Source organism: Nomascus leucogenys, chromosome 6, assembly GCF_006542625.1.
Source record: "Nomascus leucogenys isolate Asia chromosome 6, Asia_NLE_v1, whole genome shotgun sequence".
In the NCBI taxonomy this organism is placed as follows: domain Eukaryota; kingdom Metazoa; phylum Chordata; class Mammalia; order Primates; family Hylobatidae; genus Nomascus; species Nomascus leucogenys.
The window spans coordinates 85230792-85252873 of NC_044386.1; the positions used below are offsets into that span (position 1 = coordinate 85230792).

Here is a 22082-nt window from a genome sequence, read left to right on the forward strand (position 1 = left end):
TGCTGAGGGATATGTTAGGCACTAATTTTACTCTTTAATCTGAGAACCAGAAGGCTCAAAACCAAATCTAAAATCATTCCTTTTTTTTCATATCCCTGCAATTCTATTTCTAGAAATGGGATATCTACTTTCTCAATTTGATTACTCGTCTTATAGAAACTCCAAAAGTCCCTTTGAAAAGAGGATGGAGAGTGACAGCTGACTGATCATGATAGAGAGCTGTGATCTCCATGCTTGGAAACTTTGTCCCTCAGCAGAGTGACTTGCACAGCCCCTCTCCCAGGCATCCCTTCTTCCTGGCGGTGGTCCCCATTCTCTTGAGTCACATGGCAGGCCAGGGACTGCTGTTTTTTTGGCTCAGGCAGAAGTTACAGTCATTGGTGTTTAGTCTGGTTCCATTCTCTCTGGTTTTTTCTTTTCTCCCATTTCCCCCAGACATAGATTAATCACAAGTTAATAGGAACCAAAAGCTGAACAATATAGGAATCCTTCCAGAGTGGATTTTTCTGCCTTTCTTTCAGCTGCTATGAGATTTCTATCAATGCTGCAACTGTTGGCTAAATCAAATCTTTCAAAGGTAATACACGATCATGGCTGCTGGAATTAGTCTATGACAACCCAATTGTGGAGGGGACATTTAAGAGCCCTGACACACAGATGCTTTCTTTCTCAAGGTTATTCCTGTATAAAGGAGGATGGTTTCTTTGTGTGTGCTACAAAGAATTGATAAAGGGAATGAAGAGTTGGAGAATCTCACCAGCCACTTCTTCCTTCCCAGGGCATGGATTCAATCTCTGTGCAGCAGCCTTGCCAGAAGGGCACAGAGCAGAGAGAGGCTGGAGCTGGGTGGCTAGGGCTTTCTTTGGCTGGGGGCTGGGATTACTTTGTCTCCCTAGGAAAGATGCTCAAGACCTTGCACACTGTTGTGGTGGGGGCTTTGTTGTAAGTTCTGCAGAAGGCGGGGAGCTTTGAGGCTAGGCTTCTAGGGATCCTACGTTCCTTCTCTCAGGGAGTTGGGTGGAAGCTTCACTTTCAAAGACCACAGGAAAACATTTCCCCCACTGGGTTGATGAAAGGTGATGGACAGATTGGGAAACTTATGCATAGAGAGGAGAAGGACGTATATCTTATGTGCATATATCAAGTGCCCTTATTACGGACACTTGCTTAGACAGAGATAGGTTTGAGGGCAGGACTCAGAAGTCCCAATCCCCACTCAGTACCTGAACTTTAACTGTCTTAAGATCAGAAGTCACAGAGTCATTCCTTTGCTTTTCTTGAATCTCAAGAGAAGACTCTATAATGGGCCAAAAAAGGCTCATGGGAAGAGAGGGGCTGCCCTCCATCCACATAGAGGAAGAGAGCTGTTTTCTGCTGTCCATAAGAACAATGAAGTGCAGCATGAGAGAGTTCATTTAGCCCAGAGGCTCTCAACCTCTGGGAATTTTTCCTGCCCTACCCCACCCTGGGACATCCGGCAATGTCTGGAAACATTTCTGATTGTCAGAACTTGGGCAGTGGAAGAAGGGTGCTACTGGCATCTAGTGGGTAGAGGCCAGGGATGCTGCTCAACATTCTACAAAGCACAGGACAGCCCTCTACAACAAAGAATTACCCAGCCCAAAATGTTCACGGTGGCAAGGTTGAGAAACCCTAACCTCAACTGAACAAAAACTTTGTGCCAGGGCCTCAGTCACTGGGCCAGTGTACCAAGGGAAAGGGAGAAATATGTTTTTTTTTAAAAATAGGGTTGACTTCAGCTGATGGGTAGAACCTCCTAGAGGGATCGGCTGTTTAAGATGAGTTCAGGGACTCCTCTTACTGAAGGCCTACTCTGTGCAGGCACCGTGCAATGCTGAGGCTAGAGGCCACAGGGATGGACAAGCCAGGCTGCTGGTGCCCTCAAGGAGGTGGTGATGCAGACTCAGAGGAGACCAGGCTGGGGAGTAGACTGGTGGGCACACTCAGAGCCCCCACTCTGAAGAACTGCTACTCCCTCCCAGTCCCTGAAACATAATACGTTTTAAAGACAGTAAAGCAAATAATCATCAATATTGGATGGGCTGAGATTAGCGGGAGAGAAGAGGGAGTCCTTTCAGATTAATAATGCATCGAGGACTCCTTCAGAGGAAGGATGAATTATACAGGGCATGGTTGCCCAGGCACAGGGGGAAAACAATAGCCCTTTAATTTGGGGCTTGGTTAGATTTCTGTGGCAGGAGCTCCCTGCATTGGACCCCGGCATCAGTCTTGCTTCCTGTCTTGGAGAGGGTCCTCCCTCAGCTTCCCAGCAGGAGCAACAGATCCTGGAATATTAATATTTAGACACATGGAATAGTCTGAGCCAGCTGCCCAGTCCCCTGACCAGCCATATGCGACTTCTGTAGTTAGTGCCTTGGGGCTCTCACTCTACTCTCCAAACCCCGCCCAGATGCCACCTCTTCTAGGAAGCCTTCCCTGACTAGCATCACATAGTCCTGGGTCACAGTTACTTGGGCACGTGTTGGAACCCAGCAGGGCCAGCCACATGTATTTCATCAATTCTAAGATGTACTTCTCCTCTACATTTTCACATCTCTGATATTGGGTATGCTATACAATCAATGGTATGTCATGGTTCAGTTGATAGAATTTTCCTAGTAGTAACCCAGATAAAGCTATGCCTCACTACTGGTATTGTCTTGTATTTGAAGAAATATGGTAGAAGGTGCTCAGTGTTTCCTCCTCATAGCCCAGCCCTGCAGGCGCTCAGTGTTTGCTGAATGAATGACCAAGTGAATGAATGCTCAGGTCATGGACAGGCTAGCTCCACTGGCTCTAGCACCCACTCTGGACAGTCTCCTTCCCGGGCCTTCCACCTCTGCCTCACACCACCCCAGCTGCTCCACTCCAGGGAGGGCGGACCTTTTAGTTTAACTCATAACACTTGCTGAGATGCCTCTGCTTACAGTGAACGAGGCTCCAGAGTGATTTGTGAAAGATCAAAGCCTGGAAACAGAGGGGCCAAGGCTAAGTCCTGGCTGTCCCAGTGACAGGGCTGCAAAGCAGAGGGATTCTCTGTCTGCCCTGCAAACAGCAGCAGCACCCACGCCCAGGGTGGCCGGTCTTCCCTGGGTTGTCCGTAGGCCTGAGGGAGAAGGGATGCTCCCCGACGTTTGTCACCCAGATAAGAGGCAACCACGATAAAGGGCTGTGGGGGCATTTATCCAGGGCTGACAGTCTCAATTGTTACCTGGGGCAGTGCCAGCTGGTGTGTGAAGCGGGCAGGGAAGGGAGCTGGGAGTAGTAGCCCAGAACAGCTCTGGCTTCACAGGTTCAGACTCCTTTGGAAGTGGGGGGTAGAGGGACAACTTCTGCCCAGATGTCCCCAAGCCACAAAGGACACAGAGTGCTGGGGGAGGGGCTGGCCCCAAGTTCAGACCCTGATAAAGGGCTGCCCCTGTTGTTCCCGCTCCTCTACCCTTTCCAGGGCCTGTTGGGACAACCCTTCTTAGGCCCTGGATAGCCCTAGTGATTTTTAAGGTCCCTTCTAGTCCTGACCTTCTGCAGTTCAAGCCTCTACTTCTGCCTAGTGGCCCTGTCTCTGGTTGGATGCCACGCAAATGGAGGGGAAATATTCTCCAGGACAATGTGCTCAGAGCTTGTGGCACCCGAGCCCTGCTATCCTAGCCTCCAGGGTCACGCAGCTGTGCTCCACCCCACCTCCTTGCTGTCTCCTTGCTCCCATGTGTGGAGTCTCAGACAGGCATGTTTGGAAATGCAGGTAGCCAGGTGTGGTGGACAGAGGTGAGTGATCTGGCTCTAGTCCTGACTGTGGCTATGTGGTCTTGGCTTCCCCTTCTTTTCATCAAAGTGATTCTCAGGGCTCAGTGCTGAGGTCCTAGCCCTTTCCCTACCCTGTCTGGATGTCCGTGCTAGAGGTGGGGGGCCACATCCTAGCAAGCCTACTCTCTACCTGAGCACCCCCCGCCCTTGTCCCGGGCTCGCCCATTCCCAGCTCTTACCTGATGGTGTTGTCAGCGTCACAGGGGCAGGGCAGGGTGCAGCCTGGGCCATGCAGGCCCTCCGGGCACAGTCGCTCCTGGCAGCGTGGGCCCTTGTAGCCAGGCTGACACTCGCAGGCACCCGTGGTGGGTGAACACTGCCCCCCATTGTGGCAGTCACAGCGCTGCGAGCACTGGAAGCCGAAGGTCCCGAAGGGGCACTCCTCTTGGCACCTGTGGGAGAGCAGAGTGGGGCTGAGGCTGTGGGCCATGATCCCTCACCTGTGCTTCAAGATCCTCCAGGACGTGGTCCTCCTGGCCATCTGGCCCAGGCCTGGTGTGCTCCACCCTGCTCACAGCCTCCTCCCCTTTTCTCTCTTCTCCTCCAGGAAGTAGTCCACGGTTTAGTTCACCCCAGTCATTTCTGCCTTTCACGCCAGGTCTCCTCAGTACCCCCAGCACTGAGTTTGTACTACCATATTTTATTGATTCCAAGCCTAATAATTTTTAAAAATTAAAGTTGTGGTGAAATATACAAGTTATGGTTTAAATGTTTCTCTCAAAATTCTCATTGAAACTTAACACCCAATGCTACGGTATTAGGAGGTGTGGCCTTTGGGAGGTGATTAGGGTATGAATGGATTAGTGCTCTCATAAAAGGGGCTGGAGAGAGCCAGTGAGGTTCCTTTTTTTTTTTTCTTTTGGCTCTTCTATTCTTTTTGCCTTCTGAGGATACAGCCTTCAAGGCACCATTTTGGAAGCAGAGATCGGGGCCCTCATCAGACACCAAACCTGCCGCCCCTTGATCTTGAACTTCTCAGCCTCCAGAACTGTGAGAATCAATGTCTGTTATTTATAAAATACTCAGTCTCGGGTATTTTGTTATAGCAGCATGAGCAGACTAAGACAGTACACCCCATAGAGTTGACTATTTTAACCACATACAGTCAGTGGCATTAAGCACATTCTCACTGTTGTGCCACATCCCCACCACCCATCTCGAGAACGTTTCCATCTTCCCAAACTGAAACTCCGCACCCATTAAACAAGAAACCGTTTAGGTAGGTTTAAAAACACCTTGCTTTTTTTGTTTGTTTGTTTGAGATGGAGTCTCACTCTGTCACCCAGGCTGGAATGGCACGATCTTGCTGCAACCTCCGCCTCCCAGGTTCAAGCCGTTCTCCTGCCTCAGCCTCCCGCGTAGCTGGGACTACAGGCGTGCACCGCCACGCCCAGCTAATTTTTGTATTTTTACTAGAGACGGGGTTTCACCATGTTGGCCAGGATGGTCTCAGTCTCTTGACCTCATGATCCGCCTGCCTCGGCCTCCCAAAGTGCTGGGATTACAGGCGTGAGCCACTTTGTTTTTAAAATATATTTTTATATCTCTGAAATTAGGTAAGTCTTGTAACTGGTGACGTGATAGTTTAATTGCCAGTGTTTTTCATTCTTTGCAGCATATGAAACAATGATGCATCTTACAATCAGTGGCACCTTAGATTTGATGAAATGGGGTGATTTTGTTTCTATACAGTATCTCTGGTTTTTGAGCCTTTGGGCAAGATGTACAGTCTCTCTTGTCCTACTGGGAGACATATTCTCCTCCCTGACTGCGGATTTTCCCTCGAGTAGAGGAAGCGTCTTCCTGCATTGGACTATAGAATGCCCTGTGACAAGCGCTATTTTCCCTTCCTTGGAAGAAGGTCCCCTCAGGGTAGGGGCTGAGTCTCTCCCATCAGCCTGTGAGCCCCTAAGGAGGAAGCCTGGGACCCCCTTTGTGTCCTGTGTGTGTCTGGGCTAGTACTTGGAGCTCCCAACATAAGGATAATTATTCAACTTCATTTAACTCACAGCCATGGGTGTGGCTCCTCTGTGGGCGAGTGTGACCCCACTGCTGACCACCTGATTTCCTGAATGTGCCTCAACACCCCTTACCCACCCCTGGGCTCGTTCCCAGGGGATGCAAACTTACTGTCACAGCAACTAGATCCAGATAAGTCAAGGGTTAAACCTGGGGAATAAGGGGTAAAAGAGGGGGACGACTTCTGGCATCCCAAAAACAAATGGAAATGGCCTCTGGGGTTCTGGGATATCTTTGTTCCAGCACTGATTCAACAGTGCGGATAATGGAGAACTAACCTAAAGCTCTGACATCCTCTTCTTTTTCATAAAATGGGACGATACTCACTAAACCTCATCGGGTTCTGTAAGAATTAAATGAGATAATGTGTGTAAACATTTTAGAAAGGCGCCCAGACCATAATTGGGGCTCAATTAGAAAAGTTAGTTATTTTCATTAGTACTCATGTTAATATTGTTTTCAACAGTTCTTATAACAGAGCCCATCTGACCTTCTGGCCTTAAATTCAGGCATGAAAAAGCCCAAAGGGAAAAATTCTAAAATGTTAATAGTAGAGTGGATTTGAGGAGTTAGTGTTTTAATTATCATATGTTTCCATTTTCCAGGTTTTCTGTATATCTTCTACAGTAATCAGAGGGGAAAAGCAATTAAAAAAAAAATACAGCTCTAACTTCTTTATTATGCATTTTGGAGGATCGTGGGGGTGGAAGTATTCTTCTACAGACAGGGCAGGGAGATTCTGTGTCTGGGTGACTCAGTTGTCTATGGTGAGGGTGAGTGGCCAGACACTCGTGGATGTGGCAGGGCCAGCTAGCAAGTGTGTGGGGGATGACAGCAGCCGGTGTGTGGGGCACCAGCCTTGGCAACTTGAGACTGGGGTGTCCTTGTCTGTCTTCTGTGCCCTTGTTGCTCTGCGCCCACAAAGACAAGGAGAAGAGCACAGTGACTGGGGTCCGGCCTTGAGTGCTTCCTTCCCAAGAAGATGCCACCAGCTCTCCCCTCTCAGAGCCACTGTGGCAAAGGAGTGATCTGGCAGAATAGTGGGGCAGGAGGGGTCATGATGACAACACCCCTGGGCACCGTATACTGAGGGGCTTCCAGCTGCTCGGGCCCCAGAGCCTGTCCCCAGCCCCTGGAGTGGCAGATATTCTCATCACTCTCACTTTGGAGTTAAGGAGGCTGCCATGAGACAAGTGAGGCAACTGCTCCAAGCTCACGCAGCCTGCATGTGGCTAAGATGACCCCAGATTGTCTTTCTGCAAATCTTGTCATATGTCAGCCAATCTGAGGCCTCATGAAGGGAAAGAGAGCAGAAAAGAGAGGGAAGAAGAAGCAAGAAAGAAGGTGATGTCTGGAGAAGGAATGGAAAGTAGAAGACAGAAGGAGGGGACGGGAAGGAGGGAAACTGAGGCAGAAGGGGAGGAAAAAGAGCAGGTGAAGACCTGAATAATCACTATCTGAATTGCCAGCCCCTGTTCAGCCTGCAAATGGATTTCTCCAGAAGTCACTGTGCTTTGCTGGCCTCGAATGTCGCAAATGTCAGGTGAAAAAGCTCAAACCAGATACCTCCTGATACCTGTTCCTTTTCAAACATTCCTGCTCCCTCCTGCTGAGCAGGACTGGACAGACCCCTGAACCCTAAGCTCCTCTGAAGGGCAATTCCCTAGCCCACTATATTTTTGGGGTGCCTGGATCTACAGCCCCAGAAAAACAATCTGGAAATGAAATATTGACAACCTAATTCATTTACATAATCAGCCTCTTTTTTTTCCCCTACTCACAATTTAAACAACTTATTTATTTAGAGATCAAGCAACGACGGCTAATGAATTTTACACAAAGCATGCTAATAACGGGGCCTGCGGAACAGAAGGGTAATCACAGCAGGAATTAGTTTTCTACTTAAACATCCTTCCTTTGCACCATATCAATCTAATGTGTCTGATATTGCCATTAACAACCAGATACATTGCTCAATTAAATTACAAAATGAGCTGCAAAGCCCTCGTTACATTTCGTGTTTAATTTGCACTGGTTTCTGCCTATCCGGGGAGGCCTGCATTATTACATCCACTCAACTTTAATATGCTCGTGATGATTTGGGGTGGGTTAATGCAGCTGTCACCTACGAAATTAATGGAGGTAATTTTACAAAATATTAAACACCAGGCAGCCAGTTTAGGTGAGAAGCCCAAACGCTGCCTGGCCTCCTATTGAACTCTCCTGTGGTTGATTGGCAAAGCTTGCTGGAGGGCCCCTTGGCTTTAGGGGTTCCTCTCTGCCCAGGATCATGGACCAGGCTCCAACAAGCAGAGAGATTTTGGATTATTTCTCCGTTTGGCACATCTTGACAGGGAAAATCGAGAGCACCAATGAACTAGGGTCTACTGGTGTGGAGTCCAGCCGGCTAGAACCCTGGGCCTGCTCATTTCCAACAACAAGCGGGCGGTTTGCACTCTCCTGAGAAAGTGGACTGACAAAGGAGTCCTGTGCTGGCTTGAGGGTCTTCCTGATTCCAGTCCATACTGGCTCATCCTGAGCATTTCCTTATTTGGGGAGATGGTGAGGATGGGAACATGCACTCAATGTTTCAGCCCTCCCTCCCACGGATCAGGGAGGGATGGATCCCCAGATGCCACACCCCACGTTCTATGCTGGGGAAACTCACGTTGATGAACACTGGCTCACAAAGAGATCAGATCTGGCTTAAAAGACTTCCAGCCGGAGGCAAATACGCCCAAGGTTAATGGACAATCTCTTTTCTGGACATCACTAAGGATTTGGGGCTGATTCTAGTGAGAACTGGAGGAGCCCCGATTATGTCTATTAGAAATGGAGGGATTCATTTGTTAACTCAGCCTCCATCCGGGCTTCCTGATGTCACCCAGGCAGGGAATAATGAAAAGTGTTTCCTCATTTTGTCTGAGAAGAGTATAAAATCCAGGAGCCAGAAATGAAACATGGATCCCCACAGAACCAGGCATGGGGTGTGGGGGCTGCCTCTGTACAGCCCTTCTCTGCCTGAAGAGACCCATGTGTTCAAGAGTGAGAGGGAGGAGACATGGCCCGGGTTCTGTGGGTTTCAAATATCTTTTTCCAGCTCCCAATCTCCTCACCATCACACACGCCGGTTGCCGTTTCTCCCTTTTCCTCTGCACCTGCCCTGTCATCATGGCCTCCTTCTTCCAGCTGTGGCACATGTGCACATATGGCAATTCCCCAGTTCTGTGTTTTTTTGATTATCCACTCTGCAAGTCTGGTTTCATTCCAGGACATTGGCAGCCTCCTTCAGTCTGCTCTTAAGCCACAGGCCTTCAGAGGATGCCAACTGATGCCAGTATCCTTTTGGTGGAACCCAAATTAGGACTAAAAATCCCCTTCCAGAAGAAATCGTGCAAAACGTATGAAGTGATTTTGCACTCTCAGCTTCCTTGGATTATCTGTGCCATTGCCTCCCTCTATGAGTGCAGAGTAGAGAGTGGGGGCAGGTGCTCACCTGCTTCCCTCAGGTGAGCCCATGCAAATTCAGGGCTTGGGCCACTAGGCTAGAGAAGAGGGTGTCTCTGCAGGCCGAGGGTGAGGAGGGATCAGGTGCCAACTCTCCCTAGCAGGAGAGCTCAGAGTGCTTTCTGAGGAAGGAACTGGAAGGCTGGCAGAGAGAGGGCTGGGCTATGAGCTGTTCTCTGCAAGGCTCCTGTGAATAATATGAGTAAAATGGACAGCAAAGATAACAGTTAACACTATCCTTACCTGTCCCCCATGTATCCAGCTGTACAGTGGCACTGTCCAGTCACGTGGTCACACTGCCCTCCATGGTGGCAAGGACAATCCTGGCTGCAGTTCTGGCCAAATGTCCCTGGTGGGCAGGGCTGGGCACACACTACTCCCTGAAAGAAAGGTGGGAAGACATGCATGGTGGTGCTCCAGAAATGCCAAACTTTCCTGGGAATGGCGCAGCTGCTGTGGCTGCAGGGACCACCCAACTTCCCAGAAGAAGTTCAGACAGCTGGACACCAGGGCTCCAAAGCCCTCCTCTTAGAGATAGGAGATGGGAGATGGGAGACTGAGGCCAACTTGCTCATCCAATTATTCAGCACAATTTAGGAACTGCCTATTGCATACGAGGTGCTGTGTTAGACACTAGGGGTGATTTGACTTGATTCCTGTCCTCCTAGTCTACCACAGAGAGAGCCAAAAAAACCGCTAAGTACAAGGCACTAAGTACTCTCACATGGGCACACAGTGAAGCCCTGAGGAGACACAAGGAAGGAGGCTGAGTAAACATGCTGGTATGGAGACGTGCACTTTGCTCAGCTGCTTTCTCAAACCCAGCTGACATGAGAGTCAAAGGGGTATAGGTATAAACCCACAAGGAGCCAGGCGTGGTGGCTCACGCTTGTAATCCCAGCACTTTGGGAGGCCGAGGCGGGCGGATCACGAGGTCAGGAGATCGAGACCACGGTGAAACCCCGTCTCTACTAAAAATACAAAAAATTAGCCAGGCGAGGTGGCGGACGCTTGTAGTCCCAGCTACTCGGTGAGGCTGAGCCAGGAGAATGGCGTGAACCCGGGAGGCGGAGCTTGCAGTGAGCCGAGATTGCGCCACTGCACTCCAGCCTGGGTGACAGAGCGAGATTCCGTCTCAAAAAAAAAAAACAAAAAAAAAAACCCACAAGGAAAAGAGGAATAGGAGACAAAGGATGTCCCACACTGGAAGATGGAAAAGCAGGTGGAGGAGCGATAACTGCTTTGGTTTCTGCTTCCTGGGCAATGTTAAGTGCCTGCAAAGGGAGTGTCACAATGCTGGATGATGAAGTCCTTTGTAACCTCAAAAAGCTCAGGAATTGGAGACACTGGGACCCTCTGAAGGTGAAGGTGCAGGTATGATCAAAACAGGACTGTTTGAAAGTTTATAAAATAAGGAATTAGACCCTCAATCTCTGCCCCCACCTTGAATAGCAGCCAGGTGAATTGTCCAAGTCTTTCAGAGAGGTTGGTGTCACAGGCTGTGGACAAGGGACAAAGGCACAGATGAAGGTGGAGGTGGAACTCTCCTGCTGCTCTCTTCCCTGCTGTGCTCCTAAAGGCTGACTGCCAGACTGAACTCCCTGTGGCAGGAGGTTGGAGGGTTCCTTTCTAGGGACACTGAGGAGCTCAAGAGAAATGACCTAAAGATATTGATAGCTGAGGGTCCCATCAGTCAACATGCCTGACATCTCCCTCCACCCCCAGGTGTCCAATTAGCTTTTCTGGGGCTCACTGTAAAACAGGAACAGATGGCCAAAGATCACCAGATATTTGAAATAGGCCCTCACATCAAAGAGAAACACTGAAATAAACAAATAGACAACAGGAACACAGAGGAAATAGGAACCATGCCTAGAGCAAGGAAAACCTAAAAAAAGAGAAGGAAAAAAGCCTCCATCATAATTAAAATGAACATGCTCAGCTACCTGTAAGAAAATATTGCACCTATGAAAGAATAGAGTGCTATAAAAGAGGATATCCAGAGCATAGGAAAGAGGTCTTGAAAATTAAAAATAAAATGGCGGAAATTAAAATGTTGCAATAGAAGAGCCAAAAGATAAAGTTGAAGAAATCTATAAAGTACACCAGAGAGAGAGAGAGGGAGGCAAAAATAGAGAGATGAGATTAAAAATAATAGAGAAAATATAATGAAATTAGAGGACCAGTTCAGGTGGTCTGGCATCTAATTAACAGGAGTTCCAGACAGCAGAACAGAGAAAATAGAGGTAAGTAAATTAATGGAAAATATAATAAAAAGAAATTTCCCAGAATGGAAGGATGGAGAACGTGGGTTTCTGAACTGAAAAGGCCTACAAAGTCTCTATCAAAAATATAAAACAAGACCCACATCAAGGCATGTTATCGTAAACTTTTATATCTCTGTGGATAAAGAAATGATGTTCACAGCTTTTAGAAAGAGGAAAACAGCCTAGGTGTGGTGGCTCATGCCTATAATTCTAGCACTTTGGGAGGCTGAGGCGGGAGGATCTCTTGAGCCCAGGAGTTGGAGACCAGCCTAGGCAACAAAGCAAGATCTCATCTCTACAAAAACAAATAAAAGTAAAAATACAAAGAGGAAAACAAACATACAAAAATCAGGAATCAAAAGGTTTTAGACTTCTTAACTAGAAGCCAGAAGACAATGGAGCAATGCCTTAAAAATCCAGAGGAAAAAAATCATTTCCAAATTAGAATTCTACACCCAACTAAACTAACACTCAAGCAGGGGACTCAATAAAGACATTTTCAGATTTGAACAGCCTCAAAAAGTTAACCTTCCATAAACACTTTCTAAGAAAGCTATTGGAGGATTTGTTTTCCATCAAAAAGAATTACCCAAGAAAGCTGGGCATGGTGGCTCACGCCTGTAATCCCAACACTTTGGGAGGCTGAGGTGGGTGGATCACCTGAGGCTCCAGACCAGCCTGACCAACATGGAGAAATCCCATCTCTAATAAAAATACAAAATTAACCGGGCATGGTGGCACATGCCTGTAATCCCAGCTACTGGGGAGGCTGAGGCAGGAGAATCGCTTGAACCTGGGAGGTGGAGGTTGCAGTGAGCCAAGATCACACGGCTGCACTCCAGCCTGGGCAACAAGAACGAAACTCTGTCTCAAAAAAAAAAAAAAGAATTACCCAAGAAAAAGAAAGGCATGATTCCAGGAACTAGGGACTCCAACAGAAGACAGAGGTGAAAGGAATCCCAGGATAGCAGTGAAAGGAAGCCCCAGATGACAGCTATGCTGCAGGCCTGGAGAACAAAGAGTTCAGACTGGAACAGAAGATGCAGGCTTCTAAGAAACTTGCCTCAAAAACAAAACAAAAGCAAAAACTGGAGAGACTTCTAATGGGTCTGACCTTATTGAGAGGAGTTTGAGAGCTCTGTCAGAGAGTTCAGGATAAATTAGTAACAATACACATGTATATTAACATAAATATTAAAAAATAATTTAACCAAACTGGACATGGTGGCACCTGTCTGTAGTCCCAGCTTACTCAGGAGGCTGAGGCCGGAGGATCACTTGAGCCCAGGAGTTCAAGGCTGCAGTGAGCTATGATTGTGCCTGTGAATAGCCACTGCCCTCCAGCCTGGGCGACACAGCCAAATCCTGTGTCTTAAAACTTTTTAAAATGATTTAACCACAAATTGTAATATAACTTCACTGGGAGGGTGGGAGACGGGTTGCTTGTGTTTGTATGTGTGTGTATGGCAGAGCTGAATCTTATTCTACGGCAGAAAGTCAATGGATTCAATGACTGTCTAAAGTGGAAAAGTCAAGAAACGGCTATAAAGCATGTTATGTAGAAAAATGGAGGGAAATGCCAGAAGAAATATCTAAAAGATTTGAAAGTAGCTCCTTTAGGGAATAGGATTTGTAAATGGAGCAGGGGACTCCCCTCACCCCCACCCCCTGTATTAGCCTTGTGGTATTATATAACTTAAAATTACATGCATGAGTCTTAGGTTTTTAACAGATCTGAGCCTGCTCTTGTCTCCTGCTGCCCTTCCAGCCCCGTGCACACCCGACAGTCATTTCTCTTATGGAGATCAAGGATGTTCCTCCAATTAATTAATCAATTAGTTCAACACACAATTATTAAGCACCAATAATCACCAACCCTGCAGAAGCTAGTTTATTCAGGAAAATTGTGCCAGACCAGAGTCATCTTTCAAGATCATCCAGTTTACTTGTAATGAGTTAAATAGGAGGCCGTTCAGCTCAGACTCTCCTCCACACACAAGTCAGAAGTAGGGGGGCTAAGAGGAGGGGCTGAGGCGGGAGGGGAGGGGGTAGTGAGGGGCAGAAGCAGCCGAGGACAGTGTGAGAAAAGGGGAGAGAAGAGTCACTCAGGCCAGGTGCGGTGGCTCATGCCTGCAATCTCAGCACTTTGGGACGTCAAGGCAGGTGAATCATTTGAGGTCAGGAGTTCAAGACCAGCCTGGCCAGCGTGGTGAAACCCCATCTCTAGTAAAAAATACAAAAATTAGGCGTGATGGCAGGTGCCTGTAATCCCAGCTACTCGGGAGGCTGAGGCAGGACAATCAGTTGAACCTGGGAGGCGGAGGTTACAGTGAGCCAAGATTGTGCCACTGCACTCCAGCCTGGGCAACACAGTGAGACTCCATCTCAAAAAAAAGAAAAGAAAAAAAGAAGTCACTCAGAGTGGGGGTCCTTCTTCCTCCTGGAGGTGTGGGGGTACTCCAGGCACGGCAGGGGCCTTTCTCAGTGCACATTATAAGTTCTAGGTATTCAAGAGGGAGGAGAAGTCTTTCTGGCTTCTATCTGACTCGGTCTTCTACAGTCCCGGGCTGGATAAGGACACTCTTGGAAAAACTTTTTTTTTTTTTTGAGACGGAGTTTTGCTCTTGTTGCCTAGGCTGGAGTACAATGGCGTGATCTTGGCTCATGGCAACCTCCACCTCCCGAGTTCAAGCGATTATCCCGTCTCAGCCTCCTGAGTAGCTGGAATTACAGGCGCCCGCCACTACGCCCAGCTAATTTTTGGTATTTTTAGTAGAGATGGGGTTTCACCATGTTGGCCAGGCTGGTCTTGAACTCTTGACCTCAGGTGATCCACCTGCCTCGGCCTCCCAAAGTGCTGGGATTACAGGCATGAGCCACTGCGCCCAGCCAAAAAAACTTTTTTTTTTTTTCTAAGAGATGGGGTCTCACTCTGTCATCCAGGCTGAAGTGCAGTGGTGCCGTCCCAGCTCACTGTAACCTTGAACCTCTGGGCTCAAGTGATCCTCCCATCTCAGCCTTCTCAGGAGCTGGGACTGCAGACTCATGCCACCACATCTGGCCAGGTTCCTGTCCTTTTTAGTGCTTCTCAGACACAACCAGTGCTCTCTGAGTTCAGTAGAGAAGTCTGGTACATAGAATGCATCCTTCCGGCATTCCCTAGGGAAATCAAGCATCCTTGAGACTTTTTGGTGAAGTGGGTGAGCACCTCTTTCAGCCCCTGCTCAGGATTTCCAAACTGCAGGCATCCAAGCCCGCCGAATCTCTAGTCCTCTTCCCTGGTTTGAGCTCCTGGGGCCTGAGAGAATTTGATATCTTGGAGGTCCTGTTGCCTGGTGTGGTGGGAAGAGCACTGGGTTCAAAGTCATGATTTGGGCTCAGATCCCAGCTCTGCCTCCTCCCAGATAGGTGAGCTAGGATAAGTCAGGTGATCATTCTGAGCCTTAATTTTCTCATCTATAAAATGGGAGTAGTAACTCCTAGTCTTCCAGGTGGTTATAAAGACGAAGTGAGATTAGAGATGTGAAGGAACCTAGTACAGTGCCTTAAACAGGGGGCACTTAATAGTAATTGAACCAAGTTGACACCTGATGAGGTGGCACATGGTGGGAGCCCCATGTAACCTGAGACTGAGAAGAGTAGAAGAGAACCGTAGGAGTCATCACCCACTGCTGGCTGGAAGAACAGCCTTTTGGGGAGAGGCAGGGGGAGAGAGCAGCCAGAGAAGTCAGCTTAGGAGAGGGCTATGGCCTGTGGTTTCTCTCCTGCTGCTACGAGCTGAAGTGTACCCCTTCAACATTCCTTTTTTTTTTTTTGAGATGGAGTCTCTCTCTGTTGCCCAGGCTGGAGTGCAATGACGTGATCTCATCTCACTGCAACCTCCACCTCCCAAGTTCAAGCACCCTGCCTCCTGAGGAGATGGGATTACAAGCATGTGCCATCACACCCAGCTAATTTTTGTTTTTAGTAGAGACTGGGTTTCATCATGTTGGCCAGGCTGGTCTTGAACTCCTGACCTCAGGTGATCCACCCGCCTTGGCCTCCCAAAGTGCTAGGATTACAGGCATGAGCCACTGCACCCGGCCAACATTCCTATGCTGAAGTTTTAACCTCCAGTACCTCAGAATGTGACTGTATTTGGAAATAGGACCTTTACACAGGTAATCAAGTTAAGATGAGGTCATATGGGTGGGCCCTCATCCAACATGACTCATGTCCTTACAAGAAGAGGAGACTAAGACAGACCCAGAAAAAAGACGACATAGAGACACAGGGAGAAGATGGCCATCTACAAGCCAAGGAAAGAGGCTCAGAAGGAACCAACCCTGCCGACACCTTGATCTTGGACTTCCAGCCTTCAGAACTGTGAGAATCAATTTCTGTTGTTCAAGCCACCTAGTCTGTGGCACTTTGTTATGGCAGCCTCAGCAGATTCATGTACTTGCCCTGTGGTCAATTGAGTGTGTATCTCCAATTGTAGTGGGATCTTGGACTGCTGTGGCATCTAGAAGGTTGGACATGGGGTAAGGTGATATTTTCTGTTCCTCTCAGAACTGGTTAGACCAAATGGCTTTGTCAAAATCTGGAAAACAATTGCACTTTAAGAGGATCTTGGTGCTGGGTGCAGTGGCTCACGCCTGTAATCCCAGCACTTTGGGAGGGCAGATTACAAGGTCAGGAGATCGAGACCATCCTGGCTAACACGGTGAAACCCCGTCTCTACTAAAAATACAAAAAATTAGCTGGGCCTGGTGGCGGGTGCCTGTAGTCCCAGCTACTTGGGAGGCTGAGGCAGGAGAATGGCATGAACCTGGGAGGCAGAGCTTGCAGTGAGCCAAGATCACGCCACTGCACTCCAGCCTGGGCAACAGAGTGAGACTCCATCTCAAAAAAAAAAAAAAAAAAAAAAAAGGAGGATCTTGGCTAAGTGGAACATAAAAAGAGAAGGGGCCAAGATGGTGAAAGGACTTAAGGCCATGCCAGCTCTCCTGGAGGGGAGGCAACTCAGCCTCACCAAGCATCTGAAGGCATTTCTAATGATCAGTGATGCCCCAGGGTGGCATGGACACCCTCAATGGACAGTGAGCTGTGGTTGGTGTGGGTACTGTGAAGGTGATCCAGGCCACAGGCTGGGAAGTGGGGCTCCATGAATCTTCCTTCTCAAACCTGAGCATCTGTGATGCTAGGCCTCGGCCCCAAAACCTCTCTCTCTCTCTTTTTTTTTTTTTTTTGAGATGGAGTCTTGCTCTGTCACCCAGGCTAGAGTGCAATGGCGCAATCTTGGCTCACTGCAACATCTACCTCCTGGTTTCAAGTGATTCTCCTGCCTCAGCCTCCGAATAGCTGGGATTACAGGTGCCTGCCACCATGTCTGGCTGATTTTTTGTATTTTTAGTAGAGATAGGGTTTCACCATGCAAAACCTCTCTTTGGCCCTCTAGGATAACTGGTCCTATTTCCCAGCTCCTCAGCCTCCTCTCTTCCAGTCTTTGTGTGTGTGTATGTAGGCACACACACACTGTATCCAGTCCCCAACATAAGACTGCGAACTCCTAAGGGTGGGGGATGTCAATCCTATTTCCTCCTGCCTCTCTGTCTCTAGTGCCCACTCACAAGAAACTACTCAGACCTGGTTTCTCTTTGAAAGGTCTCAGAGCCCAGAAAAAGAGGGGAAACAATTCCCCAGGCTCTTTGCAAAGACCCCTCCTGAAGCAGGCTTCATGTTGGGCTAGCAGAATATCCTGTGGGCATGCTTAGGGCCTGGTGGCCAGGAATCTCTGAGGAGGGGCCTGGAGGGCCAGAGTTCCTGGCAGCTCCTCTCTCCAGTTCCTCCACACAATGGCCTGGGTCTTTGGGGAGGTGCATGGTATGAATAAGCAATCTCTATATCCCTGAGTTGGAAAATGTGTGGTTGAAGTCACATAGGGCCATTGGGAAGTCAGGCAATGGAAGATGCTAAAGTGGGGAGCCTTCTCCCCAGTATCCATTCCTTGGTCCCAGCTCTCCCTGGGAGGAGCCTCAGGCATGAGTGCAACTTCATTATATGGTGACTCTGCATGCGCAAGGGGTATTAATAATTCATACAAATCTGCAAGTTAAATGCTATGTCAAAAATAGAAATGCAATTGTCTACAATAAAATTAAAAACATAAAGTCCTCAAATCCAAAGGCTTCTATCGACAGAGTTTCCTGTCATCTGGAAAAACAAACCTCTTGCTGTGCTGGGGAGAAATACAATCCCTCCATGTGTTTGCTTCTCACCTTCCCCCTCTTCAACCACCAGAGCCTCAGCAGTGTCTCCAGAGAGGCCTTTACAAGCAAAGGGATGCTGTGTGCTTGTTCTGCCCACCACATCCTGATACAACCTCTCTGCTGCAGCTGGGCCTCTGAGGACCCAGCCTGCTGGGTGGATTTCTGAAAGCTGGTTGGAGATGAGCGGGTCTTTCCAGAGACTGGTTCAGGGTGGAAGAAATGGGCAGGTATGGGAGAGGTGGTGGCAGTCCCTTTTTCTTCCTCAGAGGAGACAGACAGATGGACAGACAGACACCAAGGGCTGGGAGTCAGAAGACTTGGATTCTAGCTCCACCTCACTCCTAACCACCAGTGTGGCCTTGGACAGGTCCCTTACCCTCTCTGAGCCTTAGCTTCTTCATCTGAGAAAGGAAGGTATTGACGGACCAGTGGGATTCAAATCTCTTAAAGCTGGGAAACCCTATTTTTATGTGAAATCTTACCTAGAGCACCTCAATATAGAAACTAGATTAAAATGGAGAGGTGGGGGTGGTGTGGGCACCAGAGTCCTGATGATTAGGCTCCTGCCCCCACTCTCCCTCAAGAAACCCTAGGGTTCTGTGAAACACAGAAGGAAGTCCTATGGTCTCGATCAGTTCTTTCCAAATGCAGACCTGCAGACAGGACGGGCTGCCTCAGAACCATCTGAGGAGCTTATTAAAAACAGAGATCCCCCGGTCCCAGGAGGTCACAGATGCAGCCTGGGAATCTGTATTTTAACCCCCCACCACCCCCTTATCAGCTCTGGTATGTAGTCAGGTTTGGATACTGTGGGACCAAGTGGTCCCCAAGGTCCTTTCCTCCCCCAAAAAAATTCTGACAAGACTGTGCCTGCATCGATGGACCCTGCAGGTGTCCTCCCATCTGTCCCTGTGACCTCTGCATTCACAGCCTCCTAAAATATCCTGCTTCTGCTCAGCAGCCCTTTCCTCTCTGGCTTTGCAAAGCCTCAGGCCCCAGGGGAGGTGGTGGACTGTGTCGCTGAGCTTCCCCTGAAACGGAGCGTGTTACTGGAGAGTCAGAGGCAGGGACGCGGCCCAGGAAGGTCAGCTTCAGCTGACTCACTGCCTCTAAGGGCTTGGTCTGCGGGGGAGGCACTGACAGGCAGGGTGTGTTGGCTAAAAGGAGGCTTGTGGAGGGTCTGTGGCACCCAGGGATAGAAATCAAGCCATCGTAGAGGGCTTCAGAGTTTGCAAAAGACTTTGGACATGCACAGCCTCACATGAGCCAGCCTCCAACCATGGCAGCTGGGCAGGGCAGGGCTTACTGTTGTTATATCAGTTTTGTACTTGGGGGAAGGGAAGTAATTGAGGCTTTTTTCAGGGTCAACACTGGCTGTGAGACCTGAATTTAGGCCCATGAGGTTACAAATCTTATCCTCCTTTCCCACAATGGTTTTTCCCAGACATGAGACCTGGGCTGCTTCAGCTACATCAGAGTCACCTGCAGTACCTGTTAAAATACAGATTCTGGGGCCCACAGAATCAGAATGTGTGTGTGTGTGCAAGCGCAGGGGGCGAAGTTAGATAAATTCAGGTCATCCATACCTGCTGTTTCTCCTCTTTTCCCAGCCTTTTCTGCCACCTCTGGCCCAGGGCCCATGGCAGCTCATGTGGGTGCTCACGCCGAAAGACAGAGCTAATCTTACAAGAATAATTCAATTTCTTTGCACACGAGAGACCACGGGCTCAGAGAGGTGAGTAACTTGCTTCAGGCCACACAGCACTTAGAGATGGCAGACCTGGGATTCAAAGCTGTGTCCACGGCACCACTGGCAGTGTTTAGTGATGCCCTATGGCGATAAATAGGAGGGAGGGTATTCAGAGTGGGAGAAGAATTCAGCTTTTTTTTTTTTCTTTGACAGTCTCACTCTGTCACCCAGGCTAGAGTGCAGCAAATTGATCTTGGCTGCGACCTCTTCCCCCGGTTCAAATTATTCTTGTGCCTTAGCCTCCTGAGTAGCTGGGATTACAGACGTATGACACAATGCCTGGCTAATTTTTGTGTTTTTAGTAGAGATGGGGTTTTGCCATGTTGGCCAGGCTGGTCTCGAACTCCTGACCTCAAGTGATCTGCAGGCCTTGGCCTCCCAAAGTGCTGGGATTACAGTCATGAGCACCACGCCCGGCCAGTTTAGCTTTTTAAGGTGTGTGTGAGTGACGAAGGCTCAGCCCTCCAGTGCCCCACCCAGATCCTTTGGGCCCACCTACCGTCCAGCCTGGGGGGCAGGCACACTCGCCAGTGATGTGGTGGCAGGTGCCCCCATTCTGGCAGGGGCAGCGCAGCTCACAGTGAGCTCCATGGCTCCCAGGAGGGCACAGCTCCTCGCAGCTGCATGGAGAAGCAGAAGTGTTAGACACAGCAGCATTCAGATCAGGTGGCAGGGCCTCAGTGCTCCAGGGTTCCCTAGGAATTCCTTCACAGTCAATGGATCTGTATTAGGCACAGCATCAGCTGAGCTGCAGTCCTGCTCCCTGCCAGGAGGGGGAAGCAGGGCTCAGACTGAATACATTGGAATGTAGGGTGCTTGGGCCAATACTTGTGGGATGACTTAAGTGTTCTTAGTGTAAAGAAGAGTATTCTGGGGAGGAGGATGAGGAAGGCTTCCCGAGGAGGAAGACATTTTACTTGGGCCTTAAAGGTGAAGTTAATTTCACCAGGAGAATGGAAGGAAGGGCATGCCAGGCCAAAGTCATTGCATTAATGAAGGCACTGAGAAGTGCTCATGGATCCCATCTTCAAGCATCTGCCTAGATTCAGAGAGGGGAAGAATCTGGAGCACATTCCTTCCAGGCTCAGGAAGGCTCCCAGCCCCCATGACAGGCTCATGTGCAGGGACTGAGTGCTGTTGAAGGGTGGGGCAGGATTTGCATGGGGTCTTGGTCTTGGGCCTTCATCCAATGGCCCTGGCCTCTAGCTCACTAGGACTTGGGAGCTGGCCAGACATCGGGGTAGGGAACACCCTCAATCAACAACGTCTCTGTGGTCAGAGTCCTTGGCCACCCCTCAGGATCTAGGCTGTTGGAGAGGCCACAGATCCTGCTACAGGGTTGGGAGGAGAACTTCAATCTTGCCTCTGAGGGGGTCTCAGCTAAGCAGTCTTGTAGGTCTCCTGTCAATACTACTCTCCGGGGAACTGGAATGAGGGGCTGTTTGGTGTCGGGAGAGAAAGTAGGGGAGAGGAACAGGCGGAGTAATCCTTCCAAATCTGTACATGGTATCTGCCCAGGACCCTCACCCCTCTCTGTCCCAAATGCCCTAGAAGGGAAGGCCCCAGGTGAGCAGCATCATATGGGTAAGGTCAGAAGAGACTTCCAAGATAAGGGCTATCTCTGCCAGGAAGGGCCTCCTGGGAGGGTTTTAGGGAGTGCCCATTCGGGCAGTCTCAGGAAGGACCAGTCAACGCGGTCCTGGAAGGAAGGAATCTGAGACCTGTGTGGGTGAGGCCTGGGCATTTAGACTCACAGGAGATTTCACAGCCTAGACTATCCCGACCCTCCTGGTCCCACCACCCAGCCCACCCACAAGGAGCCCAGGGCTGGGCGTGCAGCTGCGGTGAGGGCAGCCACTCCAGGCCCCGCCCCAGCCCCTCCACTCCCTCCACCCTCCCCACCCAGGCACCCTCCAAGTCCCGCCCCTCCAGGTCCCGCCCCTTCAGGCCCCACCCCCTCCAGGCCCTGCCGCGGGACTCACTAGACGCCGGTGTAGCCAGGCGCGCAGAGGCACTCGCCGGTGCGGGGGTCGCAGCTGGCACCATGTTGGCACTGGCACGGCAGCTGGCATCCCTTGCCGTGGGTGCCAGGCGCGCAGAGCTCCTCGCAGCGCCATCCACGGAAGCCGGCGGCGCACACGCAGGCGCCTGTGATGGGGTTACACAGGGCGCCGTTCTGGCACTGGCACCGGTTGCTGCAGTGGGGCCCCCAGTGGTCGCTGTCGCAGCCTGCAAGAGACGGGGCAGTCAGGGATCAGGAGCCCTGCAGGCTCTCCTTGGGGCAGGGGCCAGGAACCAAGGCCCATGCGGCCTTCCCATCTTTGCAGCACTCCTCCCTGGACAGGTGGCATCAAGGGTGCCTGGGTGGAAGCTTTGGTGCCTCATAACCTGCATCAGTTCTTCCACCAAGCCATGCAAATAGTCACACAGGCTAAGAAGGGCAGAGCGTTTGTTTCCTCAAGG

General features: G+C 49.7%; 1 protein-coding gene across 17 annotated transcripts in view; it reads right to left on the reverse strand.

Moving 5' to 3' along the window:
• Positions 1–22082, reverse strand: part of MEGF11 (multiple EGF like domains 11) — a 381359-nt gene that overhangs the window by 65410 nt on the left and 293867 nt on the right. For all 17 annotated transcript variants that reach the window (XR_004030546.1, XM_003267113.3, XM_030814597.1 and 14 more), the window contains 4 exons: positions 21602–21848; positions 20119–20239; positions 9595–9731; positions 4005–4217 (listed from right to left, as the gene is read on the reverse strand). Coding sequence is in view for 16 of the 17 variants with exons in the window: in XM_003267113.3 (XP_003267161.1) it covers positions 4005–4217; positions 9595–9731; positions 20119–20239; positions 21602–21848 (718 nt within the window). In the remaining variant the exon portion in view is untranslated. The remainder of the gene's footprint in view (positions 1–4004; positions 4218–9594; positions 9732–20118; positions 20240–21601; positions 21849–22082) is intronic.